Here is a 13,201-nt window from a genome sequence, read left to right as displayed (position 1 = left end):
ACATTTCACTTGCTTCTGCAGGGACTAGCTTGTGTGGCCATGGACAAGTCCCATCTTCTCCCTTGGCTGTACTGCATCTGGACATTGTCTCTGGGTAAAAATTATCGAGACTCTGAATGGTCCTCCCCAACGGGCCACCTGTACCTGTCAGGTAACCTCACATCCAAGAAGGCCTCGTCTCTAGTAGAAGGTGCTTTCCCCTTCCAGCCGACTATGTTCTGGATGGACACTTGCACTCAGATGTCCCTCTCGCTCCTTAGAGCCAACATACCTCCACCTAGGCTCAGCATTGTTCTGGTGTCATCCCTGACTCCTCCTGAGTCCCCATCTCACCCCAGTCTTATATATTCCAGGTGCCCAGGTCTCCTGCTTCTATCCCCTCCGTTGGCTCCTGCAGCCCCCATTAGACTTGGGCAGCGGTAGTAGCCTCCTGATCCCTCCTCTTGTCTCCAGAGGCTCTGGGCCCCAGAGCAGACCTCCTTTGCCCTAGGCTCTATCCTGCATGGACAGCAAAACCCTCTGCACCACCCTGCATCACCAGACCAATATCCACACATCTGCTCTGTCTGTTTCTTTCTGTTCCTACCTACACTCTGTACAACACTCACCGGTCCCGAGGGACAAAGCATGGTTTCATCTCCTCCTGTGTACCTGTTCCACTTTCACCTGCTAAAATCTGCCCTGTCCCCCTAAGTCCAGCTCTGTGGGCGAAGCCCTCCCCAGTCCCCCAGAGTGGAGACATGAATCCTTCTGTCCCTCTAAACTCTCCCCGAAAATTATCTCTTTTGGAGGCAACATTGCCCCGTGGTTAAGAGTATGGGCTGTGTCTGCCTTCGGCTCAGGTCATGATCTCAGGGTCCTGGAATCGAGTCCCGCATCGGGCTCTCTGCTCAGCAGGGAGCCTGCTTCCTCCCTGCTTCTCTCTCTCTGCCTGCCTCTCTGCCTACTTGTGATCTCTCTCTGTCAAATAGATAAATAAAATCTTAAAAAAAAAAAAAAAGAGTATGGGCTATGGATTTCTCTGCCTGCACTGGTACCCAGAAATGAACTATAACTTGGGAAAGTCACTTCATGTCTCCAAGCCTCAGTTTTCCTGACTGCAATGTGGGCATAAAAGGGTTACATATCGCGGGGTGGGGGGGGGGGCATTGAGAAGGTGGAGATGAGTGGGATCACCTGGGCAAAGCTGTCTCTGTGGTAGCTGGCACCTGGAAAATGATCTACACTTGGTAGATTTGTGGCAGATTCTCTGTGCTCAGCTGAGTGGAAGAAAGTTCATGGGGACTAATGACTAGCTGCTTTCTTACCCCAGGAATGCCGGCCCTCTGAAGAATGAGGCTTCAGTGGGGGGTTGGCTGCAGTCTAGCAAAAGTGGGCAGGAAGAGGAGCCAAACTCTTCTTCCTCTTCCCCAAGGCTTCTCATTGGAGCTGTTTTCCTCCCTGCATCCTCCGTAAAGGAAGGATCCCACTGCAAAGGCAATGGGGCAACAGGAAGCCTGGACCAGGAAGCCTGGACCAGGAAGCAGTCACGGCATTTCCATGGCCATTAGCTTCTCTGCTCTTCCCACCTCAGCTGGCTGCACTGGCTAATGGCCATGCTCCCAGCGCCCTGTGCTCCGGTTTCCCAGCAGCTACCATGTGGCCAGCACTTTGGTCCAAATGAAGAAAATTGCTCATTAGATACTGGGAGCTAATTGGCACTCCATTTGCCAACCTTGGTGGCGCTCTAAACTTTTCTGAGCCTCTCACTTGATGTGAGGGGAGTGGTCTGGTATGCGCTCCAACACCTCCTTCGGGAAGTCTCCTCTGCCTCACCTGTCCCCCTTTCCCCATCCTCCAACCCCCTTGCTCTCCTCCATCAGGGCGTTAGTCACTCTGTATTCCTTTTGTCTGTTGCAATTGTGAGCAAGGGCCTCAATGACAGTGCAGTGGCCAGCACATAGTAGCTGATCAATAAGCTGACTGAAGAAATACTGTGCTCAGCTCTGAAGAAGAGACTCCTCACCCCAAGAAGAGACCCCCCTCTGCTGTTGGGGAGCTCCAGATCGGTGGAGAAAATAGGAGAAGCCCAGGCTGAGGGGAGAACCAGAGCAGAGCTCCCTTAGGTCCATGGCTATGGGATTCAGAGGCCTCATCACCTCACTTGGCCCTTTGTCCCCAGGGCCAGTCTGAACAGCTCATGGGACCCTAAAAGTACAGTTTCAGAATCTCAGGACTGGAAAGGAGGATGGAAGTCACTCCTTCTGCTTGGAGCTCCCTGGGTCAGGGAGCTCACTTTCACCCAGAGAGGTTTATTTTAATCATGGGTGGGAAGCTTGTCCTCAGATAATGCAGAAACCTTCCTCAGCGGCTCTCCTACCTCTACCACCAGCTTCGATTGGGAGCACCTCTGCTGTTGGACTCCTCTGAGCACGGCTCCTCCCTGGGCCCACCAGAGCCCTCCACGGGTGCAGACAGACAAGGGAGTGCTGCTTAGCATTAGACGCGGGCGCAGAGGTCTCGTTCTCTAACCATCGCTCTCTGAGGAGGCCTCAGTCCCTGAGAGTTTGGACAGGTGTGTGTGTGTGTGTGTGCACTTGTGTGTGCATGCATGCAACTCATGTGCATGACTGCGTGTGTGCACCGGTGCCTGTGTGAGGTGATGGGGAGCTGTGCTGCTGTTCAGACACAGATATGCAGAGAGAGAGGTTGCTATGATGTTTCCAGGATGAGGGGCTTCAGGTAAGGAAGCCCTGCGGGTCTCAGGAGGACCTCTCCCTGCTGGTGGGGGTGGGGTGGGGCTGCTGATGTGAGTGGCTGATCAAGGTGGGCCAGGGCCCATGGTCTTACAAGACACTCCCACTGGCACCCATCGGACCTTCCGCAGGGCGCAGACTCTGCCCCAACCCCACTCCCCACAGCCTGTGCTGAATTACCCCACCAACAGCTTCTGATGCCGGCTTCCCCAGAGTGTCAAGCCAACCAGCGGTTTGCCAGGAGGAAGAAGGGCCTGGGCTGTTCTCCCTGGGAAATGTGGTGTGGTCCTGATTCAGACATCACACATCACCTGGGCAGTAGGAGTAACGCTGCCCAGGAGTCCTGACTCACAGCCCAGAGAGCTAGTCTGGAACATCCCGGTAGGGGTGAGGTGCCAACCACACACTCTGCCCCAGAAGCGTCTATTGCCCCCACCCAACACGAGTGCTCACCCCACCTTTCCTGCCTCCTGCCCTCCTTTCTCTCTGGTAGGAAGAGTCTGATCACCGCACTCACCCTGGGATTTGGCAACCGAGCATATAACGACGCCCCCCCACCCCCGCCCACCCCGTGCCGGTAGCACTGGCTGAACAAAGGTGAAATTCAGGAAACCAGAGTAAATAACATGTGAGAGAGATTTTGCCCTCAAAATCCTCAAAAGGGAGCAAGTATTTCCTTCTTCCCTTTCTGGGCAAATCAGACCTCTTACTGGTCTGAAGCTACAGTAGGGCAGGGGACAGAGGAAGCGCCTCCAACGTTGTAAGGGGACCTTAACGCCAGCGGTATGACGCCGCCGCGGCCCTCGGCAGGTCTCCGACGCCGGGTCCAGAGCTGTGCCCCGCTCCCTAAACCGCTCTTCCCCGGCGTCGGGCGCCGAGTCCGCCGCGGAGAATTGGGGGGTGGGGGGTGGGGAAGGGTACTCACGGGTCGTGTTGTACTTGACGCCGTTGAAGTACTCAGGACACGGCCTCTCCACCAGGGCTCCGGCCGCGCTCCGGGGCCAGCATGTCCCGATCTGGTCCAAGGTCGTGTTGCAGTAGGAGTAGGCACCTGGGAGACGGGAGACAGGGGAGAGGGGCTTAGCTGGGGTGCCGGGGGCGCGGGGCGCTCGGAGCGCGGGGCCTGGGGCGCACTCAGCACGCCGGGAAGGAGCCCGCGCCGCCCGCTGCGGTCGCCTCCGCCTACCCTCGGGGTCCAGGGGCAGCCCCCAGCCGTCCAAGAACAGGTCTTCGGCCAGCGCCAGGCTGCAGTTGGCCTCCAACAGGCTGTAGAGCAGCGCCGCGTCCATCGCGCCCGGGAGCCGCGCGCCCAGAGGGGGTGTGAGTGCGCGCCCGGCGTGGCTGCGAGGGACTGGGTGCCAGAGTGAGCCGTCCGGGGAGCGCGGGGGCCCGGCCCCGGCCCGCCCAGCTCCGACCCGCCGGGCAGCCTCGTGGCACCGCGCCCCACTGCCCGGGGCTGTCAAGTCGGGACCCTTGCGGAGAGGAGCTGCGGAGCGCGCCGAGCCGCGGGTCCACCCGCTCGGTCGCGGCCAATGGCGGCGCCAGGGGGCGGGGCCGGGTGGCTCCTGTCTGCCGGGCCCAGCCTCCAGCCCCCCGGCCTCCGGGTCCCTGGGGCCCCCCCGGCCCCGCGCCCCGCCCGGAGTCTGTCTCCTCAGGCCAGGACAACGTCCGGACGAGGGTGGCGGTGAACGAGGAGATGCGCCTAGGGTTCCGGGAAGCTCCGTCGGAGGATCGCAGGCCCCGGGGCTGAAAGGGGCAGGAAAGCGCGCCCACCCGCGCGCGGAGGAGCCCACTGCAGCCTCCCTAACCGAGAGCCACAATTGGGCGGCCTGAGTTTCCTCTCTTTGAGGCGGGACTCTGGAGACTGGAGGCAAGGGAGAGGAGAGGGGAGCGGAGAGCCCACGTGCAGATGTGTGCTCTAGAAAAACCCATGTAGCCTATGCGAAGGAAATGGATTGGAGGGGCTTTGAGGGCAGCAGGGAGGCCACGGAAAAGTCTAGTGAGTTCGAGTGGCCTGAATGGATGAACATTTAGACCAGACCATGGGGATGGGGTAGAGAGGTATTTCAGAAGTCAGCCTGCCCTGGTGAGGAGGGACTGGAGAGAGGAGTGAGAGAGTGAGGGGGTTCCCGCAGAAGCCAAGAGGCCAGGAGAGCACCATGTCTCTCCCTTGGGTAATTGGGGAGAGGATGGGTTGTCGTTTAATGGAAAAGGGGAAGTCCAGGGAAGAAATCAGCTGAAATTATCTGGGGGATTTCGAATACCCTGGTCTTACTGCCCTGAGCTCCAGAGAGAACAAAGTGAGAAGTAAGAACATGTCTCTGGTCCTCCTGGCTTGGCGGGGGCCAACAGAAGCCAGTTTCCTGCCAGCCTGAGTGCGTGTGTGTGTGTGCGTGTGTGTGTGTGCGTGTGTGTGTGTGTGTATCTGGGCTCAGGAGACAGGGATTGGGTATGGTACACCTCAACTCAGTCTGAGTTCTAGTCTTGCCTCTGTGTCTACTCTCCCTGGATGTTACCCCCTTCTTGGGGCTGTTTCTCCAAGAGTTCTTGGAGAACGTTTTCTCCAAATATTCTCAGAGCTTCCCCCCCCCCCCCCCCCAGCCCTGAGAGTCTCTGGCTCTGAGTTCTGAGACACAAAGCCTGAGGAAGGTGTACATGTGTGTGTGTGAGTGTGTGTTGACTGTTTCTATATTTAGAGGGCAGGGGGAGCTGGGACCCAGTCCCCACTGGACTGGAAGTCCCAGGGGAACTAGTCTTGTCCTCCCCCTGCTGGCCTCCCCGGGAAGAAGCCTGCCAAGAGAAGGCCAACAGCACCCTGAGCTAACACTGTGTCCTAAGCAGAGAGAGGGGAAGAGAGGGGCTGGCCTGCCTTGGTATGTTCCATTTCCACCACTCTCCATATGAATGCTTTGGTCACTGGGAAGGCAGAGCCCGAGAGCCAGAGGGCACTGAGGGGGATGAGCACTGGCATCTCTCCAGGGCTCTCTGGTTGGCAGATACCAGGGGCAGATTTGCCAGCCAGGCCGGTCTTCTACCTCTTGAATGGACCATTAGAGCCCTTGGCTCAGCTCTGTGTAGCTGAAGATGCAAAGGTCACTGGGCATTCATAGTAGCCTGTGCCAGGAGCAAGGGAAGATAGATTGAGTCCCAACCCCAGTTTCTGACCTGAGTCCGCAACCTAACCCAAGGCCAAGTCCTGTCCCCAGTCCCAGGCTGAGCCCCAGCCCACAGGGTCCCACATAGGCTAGAATGTGGCTGGCAGGGTCAGCCCATGTCTTCACCTGGGAATAGTTGTATTCGTGCATAAAGGAGGGCCCTTCACACACTGATCATAGTACAGGGGAAAAAAGTGAAAAATCAAGCTAAGTTATTAGGGTGCTTATCATCAGAGCCACTGTGCTGGTGTGGTGAGTGCCCAGTGACCAGAGGCCAGGGACTTCTTGCCTCCCATACAGGTTTCTGCAGAGTAGGATGGCCTGGGAGACTTGGATGGCTCTTAACTGGGAGAGCACACATCCTTAAGATCCCTCTGGGAAGTGACTATCTCAGGGGCAGACCCAAAGGCTGTTTTGCATCTCAACTGGGCAGTCAGGGCCTGTGCACAGACCCACAGACCCAAGGTGCCCTGGTTTCCAGGACACAGGGCCATTTCTTCATGGATCCTATTATTATGAGCGTAATCGTGTGTTATTCTAGATGTGGCAGAGAGGGATCTGAAGGCAGCAGCTTTGGAACAAGTTGATTTTACAGCTCACTTGAGTGTTTGTAAATAGGTAAATGAGAAAGAAACTATGGAGAGCTTAAAATTTCCTCAACTAGATTAAATCCAACTACAAATAGACAAACTGTGCGGCCTTTTTGCTAACTAAGGAAGCAGTGGCGGAAGGCAGGCCCCCGGGATGGAGATCTTCTAGCAGGCCCGGCAGTGGAGTTGGGGCGGGGAGGGGAGGTATTGGGATGGTTGTGTGTCCCCCAGGGACTAGGGAGACAGGATGCAAGTAGGTTCATGGAAGTGTGACAGGTGCAGGGATGTGTCAGGAGGAGCACTGGGTGAGGCAGGTGTTCCCGGCCCACCTCTGATGTCAGCTGCTGTGGCAGTGGGCAGTTGTAGGCGAGCTTGGGCACACACACACGGTCCTTCAGCGCACAGCAAAATAGGCACACAGAGCACACTGGAAACACACACAGCGTCTCAACTGTCACGTGTCTTCACAGCATCATACATGTTCTCTCATTCACTCCACCATCTATAAAATGTCAGCTGGAAAATAGGATTTAAGGGGATAGATTCTCTCTCTGCCTCTCCTCGGGGCTGTGCTCAGTCAGAATGAATACACAAGGAGCAGGTAGATTGGGTCAAAGTTGTGGAGCTGACTGGGAGTCATCAGGGGCTGCTGCAGGTGGGGAGTCTTGGCTGAGGCCAGAAGGTGCCCTACTCTTGCCTGGAGGCACTTGAGACAGCACCCCCGGGCCAGACACTCTTCCCCCCCACATCCTTGGCACAGGGGGCGATGGCCAAGGGGAGATGGTATCTTCAAGTCCAACCATGGGACCAGGCAGGGCCCTCAGCAACCTTCTAATCTCACATTCTCATTGACATATGGACAAAAGGAATTTCCCTCTCCAACCCCTGGGCCATCCTCACCTCAGCAGCATTTGGACCGGGCTCCCTGTCTCTTCCACTAGGCAGACGAAGTGATTTTTCTACAATTAAGATTATGGCATTCTTCCTTTAAAAGTAGTTGCCCTCAGGACGGAGCTCAGCTCTTAAGCACTGCCAAGAATACTCTTCCAGATCGTCTATCCTTCATGCTCTCCCTCCTGCCAGACTTCAGATGCTCTTTGGAATGACTTGTCATTCCCCAGAACCATTCTAGACCTCCCTCTGCAAGGAACGCCCTTATCGCTCTACACTCCAGTTAGCCTGGCTGACTCCCACATGCCCTTCAAACTTTCAAACATTGACTTTGCCCTCCTTTGTCTTGTCTGGGTTGGGAGGGCCTCCTTGGTGCCTCCATCTCTTAGGGCTGGTCTGTGTCACACCAAGGTTGATTTTTCCGCTGTCTCCTCTACCAGCCCATGACATGGCTGGTCATGTTCGCTGACTGATCTCCTGCACCCATCAGAACGCTCCAGGTCTTGGCAGCAACTCTGTCTTCTGGCCAAGGCTCTCTTGGCCAAGGCCATTTGACCAGCCCGGTGGGCTGTGTATGTGCATACACATGTTGGATTGTGGAGTTCTTTTGTTTCAAGGGATTCCTGAATCCATTTGGACCCTTATATTGCCTGTGCACTGAATAAATAACGTGCCTTATGATCTATGCCCTATTAGGTGCCTCTCTGACGAACAAAACAGAAATAATCCATTTAAAGCCTGCCTGAAGTCTCTTGTGATTATGTGTGGTTTTCCTTTATTTGGACCTCAGAGGCATACAGTTTAACTGGTCACAGCTTTTGACTTATGACCACTTGTCATCATTAGCCCACACATGGCCTAACTTTATTTTATTTTAGTTCTCCTTTACGGAAGTTCAGATGTAGTAGTAAATTTAAGGAATCTAAATCTACTACCGAATCCAAAATGAGATCATTGCCAACCACTTACATATTTGTCTAAATACTCCTTCCCCAGAGGAAACATTCTCTCAAATGTTTATCATTCCCTTGCTCTTAGTTTTCCAGTTTTATCATGTGTATGTATGTCTAAACAATAGTTGGTTGGGTTTTGCTTCTTTCTGAACTTACATCAGTCGCCATGCATTTTCTCAATCCCTGGACACTTAAAATGAGGTCAGTTTCATGTGGGGACCTGAGAAACTATTCTTCAGGCCCAAGGGCATCCTAACAGCCTATGCGTCCCACCTTAAAGGGGTGGTGAAGGAAGGAGGATGTGTCCCCACCACCGCTGCTGGGCAGTCTCATCAGTGATATGGAGAATGCTCATTTAATGGCATGGGGAAAAGCTCACACTGGGTTATAAGAGGAGAAAGCAGGCTCCATAATTGAAGACACAGAATCATCAATGTGTTTTTAAAAAACACAAAAGAAATAACACGAGGCTCAATAGGTCAATAAACTCCTAGGGGATATAAACATTATCAACATTCCCAGGTTGTGGAATAATGAACACTCATTGTCTTCTTTGATTTTTAAAAATATTTTTTCTTCCAAGTTATATCCATGTAATGCATCCCGTTTTCAATCAGATGAATGACATGAGTTAAGCAGGGGAGGCCTCGTATTTGGTGAGGTTGAGTCCCTCCCCACTAAACTCAGGGGAGGAGGGGTGGGGTACTGTCCACCAGGGGAAGGCGAGGGTTTGTGCTATGTGCTGGAGGGCAGGGCAGGGAGAATCCTGATAAATCAGTATGGCCTCTCAGAGCAGAGCACTCGGGTGGGGGGAAGGTTGGATCCTCCTGAAATGGGGGGGCTTTCATTTCCTGGCTGATGGGTGCTTGACCTAGCCCATGCTGGGTGTCTCCATGATCTCTCCTTCAAACTCCACAGTAAGGCTCTGAGGCCGACTCAGACCTGTTTCTAACTCAGGCTTAGGTGGTCTTCTGGGCTGAATTGTGTCCCTCTAAATCCATATGCCCTCAGTACCTCAGAATGCGACCTTATTAGGAGATTAATTGGTAATGAAATTAAAATGAGGTTATCAGTGCTGGCCCTCATCCATTGTGACCAGGGTCCTTGTGAGAAAGGAGCCTAGGATACAGACCTGCACTGTGGGAAAAGCCAGGGCAGAAGGCGGCCATCTCCAAGCCAAGGAGAGAGGCCTCAGAGGAATCCAACTCTGCCAACACCTTGATCTTGTATTCGTAGCCTCCAGGACTGTAAGAAAATACGTTACTGTTGTGTAACAGTGTGTGGTGTGTGGTAGTCCATGGCATCCACCGGTTAGTGAACGCAGAAGCCTTAGGTGTCTCATTGAGGCCACAATGCTTCTAAGTGGAGGAGGTAAGATGGAGGCTTGAGTCTGTCTGACCCCTGCACCTGAGCTCCAGACCACTCCACTGTCAGGAAGGCAGGCCACAAGGCTTTCCTCTCAGATACCTGACTGGACCCCACTGCTGGAAGCGCCCTGACCTCCTTGTGGCCTTGGCAGGAGCTCCAGGTCCCTGAGGTCTCCCCAGCCCTCATCTCTCCCTGCCCCTCCTGTGGGTGCAGACCTGACAATGCGAGAACACTGGGTGGGGCCTGGGGACAGATTCCAGAGCCTATGAGAGCCCACAGCTCTTCTGAGCTCTGCAGGGGCTGACCTGGACTTGGAGTCCACTGCTGGCAGACTCCGAGGGGTCCAAATTCAGGGGCCCCGGCTGCTGCCTTACAGGTCCTTACTCGGAGGGGACACCTGTAGTCACGGCAACCGGAAAATGTGGTTTACACCTTCTGCCGCTCCTGCTCAAGTTGATAAGCAGAGTGGGGCCCCCTCCTTTGGTTCTAGCATGCCAGCCCAGCCAGCTTCCTTTAGATGCAGAGAGCCGGGAGCTGAGGGCCAAGGCCTTTATCACTGGTGAAGGGCCTGAGCCCCAAATAGGGGATGGGCCGGTCCCAGGACAGAGACGAGAGTCAGGAAGCCAGTCACCATTCACCACCCCACAGAGCTGGGTCTGGTCCAGGAGAGCTGCCTCCTCCCTCCCGACCCCGACCCACCCCCATAATCTCCCGGGATCCACTGGGGGCTGACGTGCATACCTGAGCTGTTGGCGAGGGTCGTGAGTCCAAGGCAATACTGCTCCAGCAGCGCCCATGGAGGCAGGGCCACAGGCGCCTGGCTCGGCCCGGCAGCCTAGAGGATGGGAGGGACGCGGGGCCAAGGTCAGGTCCAGGTTAGCCACCGCCAGCTCCTGCCTGTTCCCCCTACCCTGTTCTATCCCTCAGCCCTCACCTCTCTCACTTCTGCTGTATAGAAAGGGAAACTGAGGAGGGAAATGGCTACCATGCAGCAGGATGGCAACTTGGTCAGGACTGGAATGCTGACAAGGCCTTAGAAATGGTCCAGGGCAGCTTGACCTCCAAGGCTGGAATCTGAGCCATCCAGCCCCTGGTCCCCAGTGCTCTCCTCCTTAGGATGGGTGGGTGTCTACCAGCTGTTCATTTACCGAACCAGTTTTTGTAGAACACCTACTGTGTGTCTGGCCCTGGTTGGGAAACCCGCTGGGTGTCCTTAGGACAGTCCCAGGCCGGGTAGAGATCCCCTACACTCAGAAGGCACAGAAAGGAGGGGAGGAAAGCAGACAATGTGACTTTGTTTCCCTGTTACACAGGTAAACAGGCAGTTACAACCAAGAGTGTCTCCTCATAGGGGAGATACCTAACCTGGACTTGGGAGAACAGGGAAGGCTTCCTGGAAGAGGTGGCACTTTGGGGACAAGCAGAAGAATGAGTAGGGGGAAAGAAAGGGATCACTGTGCCAATGTGGATACTCACCAGAAACAGACATGCTTGATGCAACCATGGCAATTTCATCTAAAAGATAAAGACTATCCAGGATCCCATCTTTTGGAAAAAACCATGAGAATGGGTGCTGGACATAGAGAAATCAAGCAAATGTGGTTATCTTTGCCCCGAGGGACCATCTTTTGGTGGGAAAGATGGATGGGGGACTAAGTTGTTACAGCATCTACAATTTGCTGAGGCAGAATGGGGCAGCATCTTGGAGGAGGTCATGCAGATGTGGGCTTTGAAGATAGAGTAGGAGTTTGCCCAGCTGAAAAGGAGGGTGCCAGGAAGAGCATCCTAGGTAGAGAGCACAATGTGTGCAAAGGCTGAGAGGCTGGGGAATGCATGGTGTGAGATTTAACAAGAGCTCGGCACTCTAGAATTCTAACTCGTGTCTCCTATCCTTCCCAAAGCCACCATTTTTTCCCATGCTGTGGCCAGTATGTGTGTGTGAATGCACTTGTGCTCTTGTGTGTGTGTGCAAAATGACTCTTGTGCCTCTCCCTACCCTGACATTCCTGATTCTGGGATTCTAGAAGGCACTGCCCACCAGTGGGCAGTCCCTCCCCTTCTCCTTGCCGGTCACATGTTCCCTCTCTGGTAGCTGGGTCAATGTTTGCCCCAGGATGTTCCCGGGGGTTCGAGCTCCATAGCCCCCAAACATCACATCCCCCCACATCAGGCTCAGTCTGTTTCCTGTGCTGGGGTTGGGCCTGCATGTTTCGTCTCTGCATGCTGGCCTTGAGCTCCTAATAAATGACTCCTCCTGGCCAGATGGGCGAACATGGCCTGCTGCTCCTCAGAGAGCTTAGGGTGGCAGGGACCACATTCCTAGGCTGTCACCACAACTGAGACCAGCCGACTCTCCCCCAGGAGGCTGGGAACGGAAGGAGGTGCTGGGGAGCAGGGGCATGTGCGGTGTGTGTGATCAGGGGGTGTATTATATCTGTGTGGCATGTGCACTTGTGTGAGTAGTATAGTTGCAGTGTGTGTGTGTGTGTGTGTGTGTGTGTCTGTAAGGGGTTCCCACGAGCCGGGAGCTCTGGCATCTTGGCCTGCGGGACAGAGAGACGCTAGGGCCCTTGGTCAGCTGTACCCATACCCCAGTGGCGACTGGGAGCTCCTCAGCATCAGTTTTGGGCATTGGGAAGACCTTGCAGACCCTGCTGCCCAGGGAGCCCCTGCCAGGGGTGAGGTGGGCTAGGAAGGGGAGGGAACGCTCTCGGTCCCCGGATTTCCAAGAATTCTGAGGTCCTACCCTCGGCTGGATATGAGCAGAGTGGGGGCCCTACGCCTGACCCATCATACGTTTCCCAACCCCCTCCTTGCCCCTTTTTGTTTACGAAGAAGCTAGTAGTGCCCTCCACAGGGGGGACCAAATTTCCAGTGAGTCAGCCTCATCTGGAGGTCATGGCAGAGGCAGTGCTTGACCCAGAGGCACATGGTGTTGAGGGTGGACCCTCAGGCGGTCAGACTTTGCATCTTAAACAAAAGCTCCTTCTCTCAAAGCCACCAACTGCCTCATTGTGTCCCATCACTCAGGTGTCTCCTGTCCATCTTTCAGCACACAGTCTGAATGCACGGGGGAGGGGAGGGTCAGGGTCTCCTCCGCCAGGACCCAGGGATTGCTGGGCTGTCCCTGCATCTGAAGCTATGGGCTGAGGCTGGGGCCGAATCTCCTCGCTGAGCAGAGCACTGTGGCACAGGGTGCTGTGCTCCATGTCGATATGCTGCTCAGACCTGGGCTGCTTGGGTGAGCAGATCAGAGGAGGGTTTGGAATAATTCCCAGATCCGGCTCCATCTTCTGGAACTTCTCCACCTGTCCAATAACCCAGCAGAGCTAAAGATGTTCTTCTCTTCAAGGGGTTGAAGGGGTGGGTTTGACTCAATTTAAATCATGACAGATCCTGGAGGTGCCTATTTTGGGCAGAGCCGTGGCTGCTGCGGGTGCTGGGTGGGCAGGGAGGAAGAAGAGGCTGCTGCTCTCAGTGGGCCAAGGAAAGCAGAGACACAGCCATGG

At 55.0% G+C, this 13,201-nt stretch overlaps 1 protein-coding gene across 2 annotated transcripts in view; it reads right to left on the bottom strand.

Moving 5' to 3' along the window:
- CRHR2 (corticotropin releasing hormone receptor 2) overlaps window positions 1-4,183 on the bottom strand; it is a 29,772-nt gene extending 25,589 nt beyond the window's left edge. For both annotated transcript variants that reach the window (XM_046020808.1, XM_046020809.1), the window contains exons 1-2: window positions 3,922-4,183; window positions 3,661-3,786 (exon numbers count right to left, since the gene is read on the bottom strand). In XM_046020808.1, coding sequence (XP_045876764.1) covers window positions 3,661-3,786; window positions 3,922-4,024 — 229 coding nt within the window. In that variant the 5' untranslated portion in view covers window positions 4,025-4,183. The remainder of the gene's footprint in view (window positions 1-3,660; window positions 3,787-3,921) is intronic.
- Between the last annotated feature and the right edge of the window lie 9,018 nt (window positions 4,184-13,201).

The sequence above is a fragment of the Meles meles genome, chromosome 10, assembly GCF_922984935.1.
Source record: "Meles meles chromosome 10, mMelMel3.1 paternal haplotype, whole genome shotgun sequence".
NCBI classification, from domain to species: domain Eukaryota; kingdom Metazoa; phylum Chordata; class Mammalia; order Carnivora; family Mustelidae; genus Meles; species Meles meles.
Note: the sequence above shows the minus strand (reverse complement) of the source record. Positions and strands in the feature narration are given on the sequence as shown.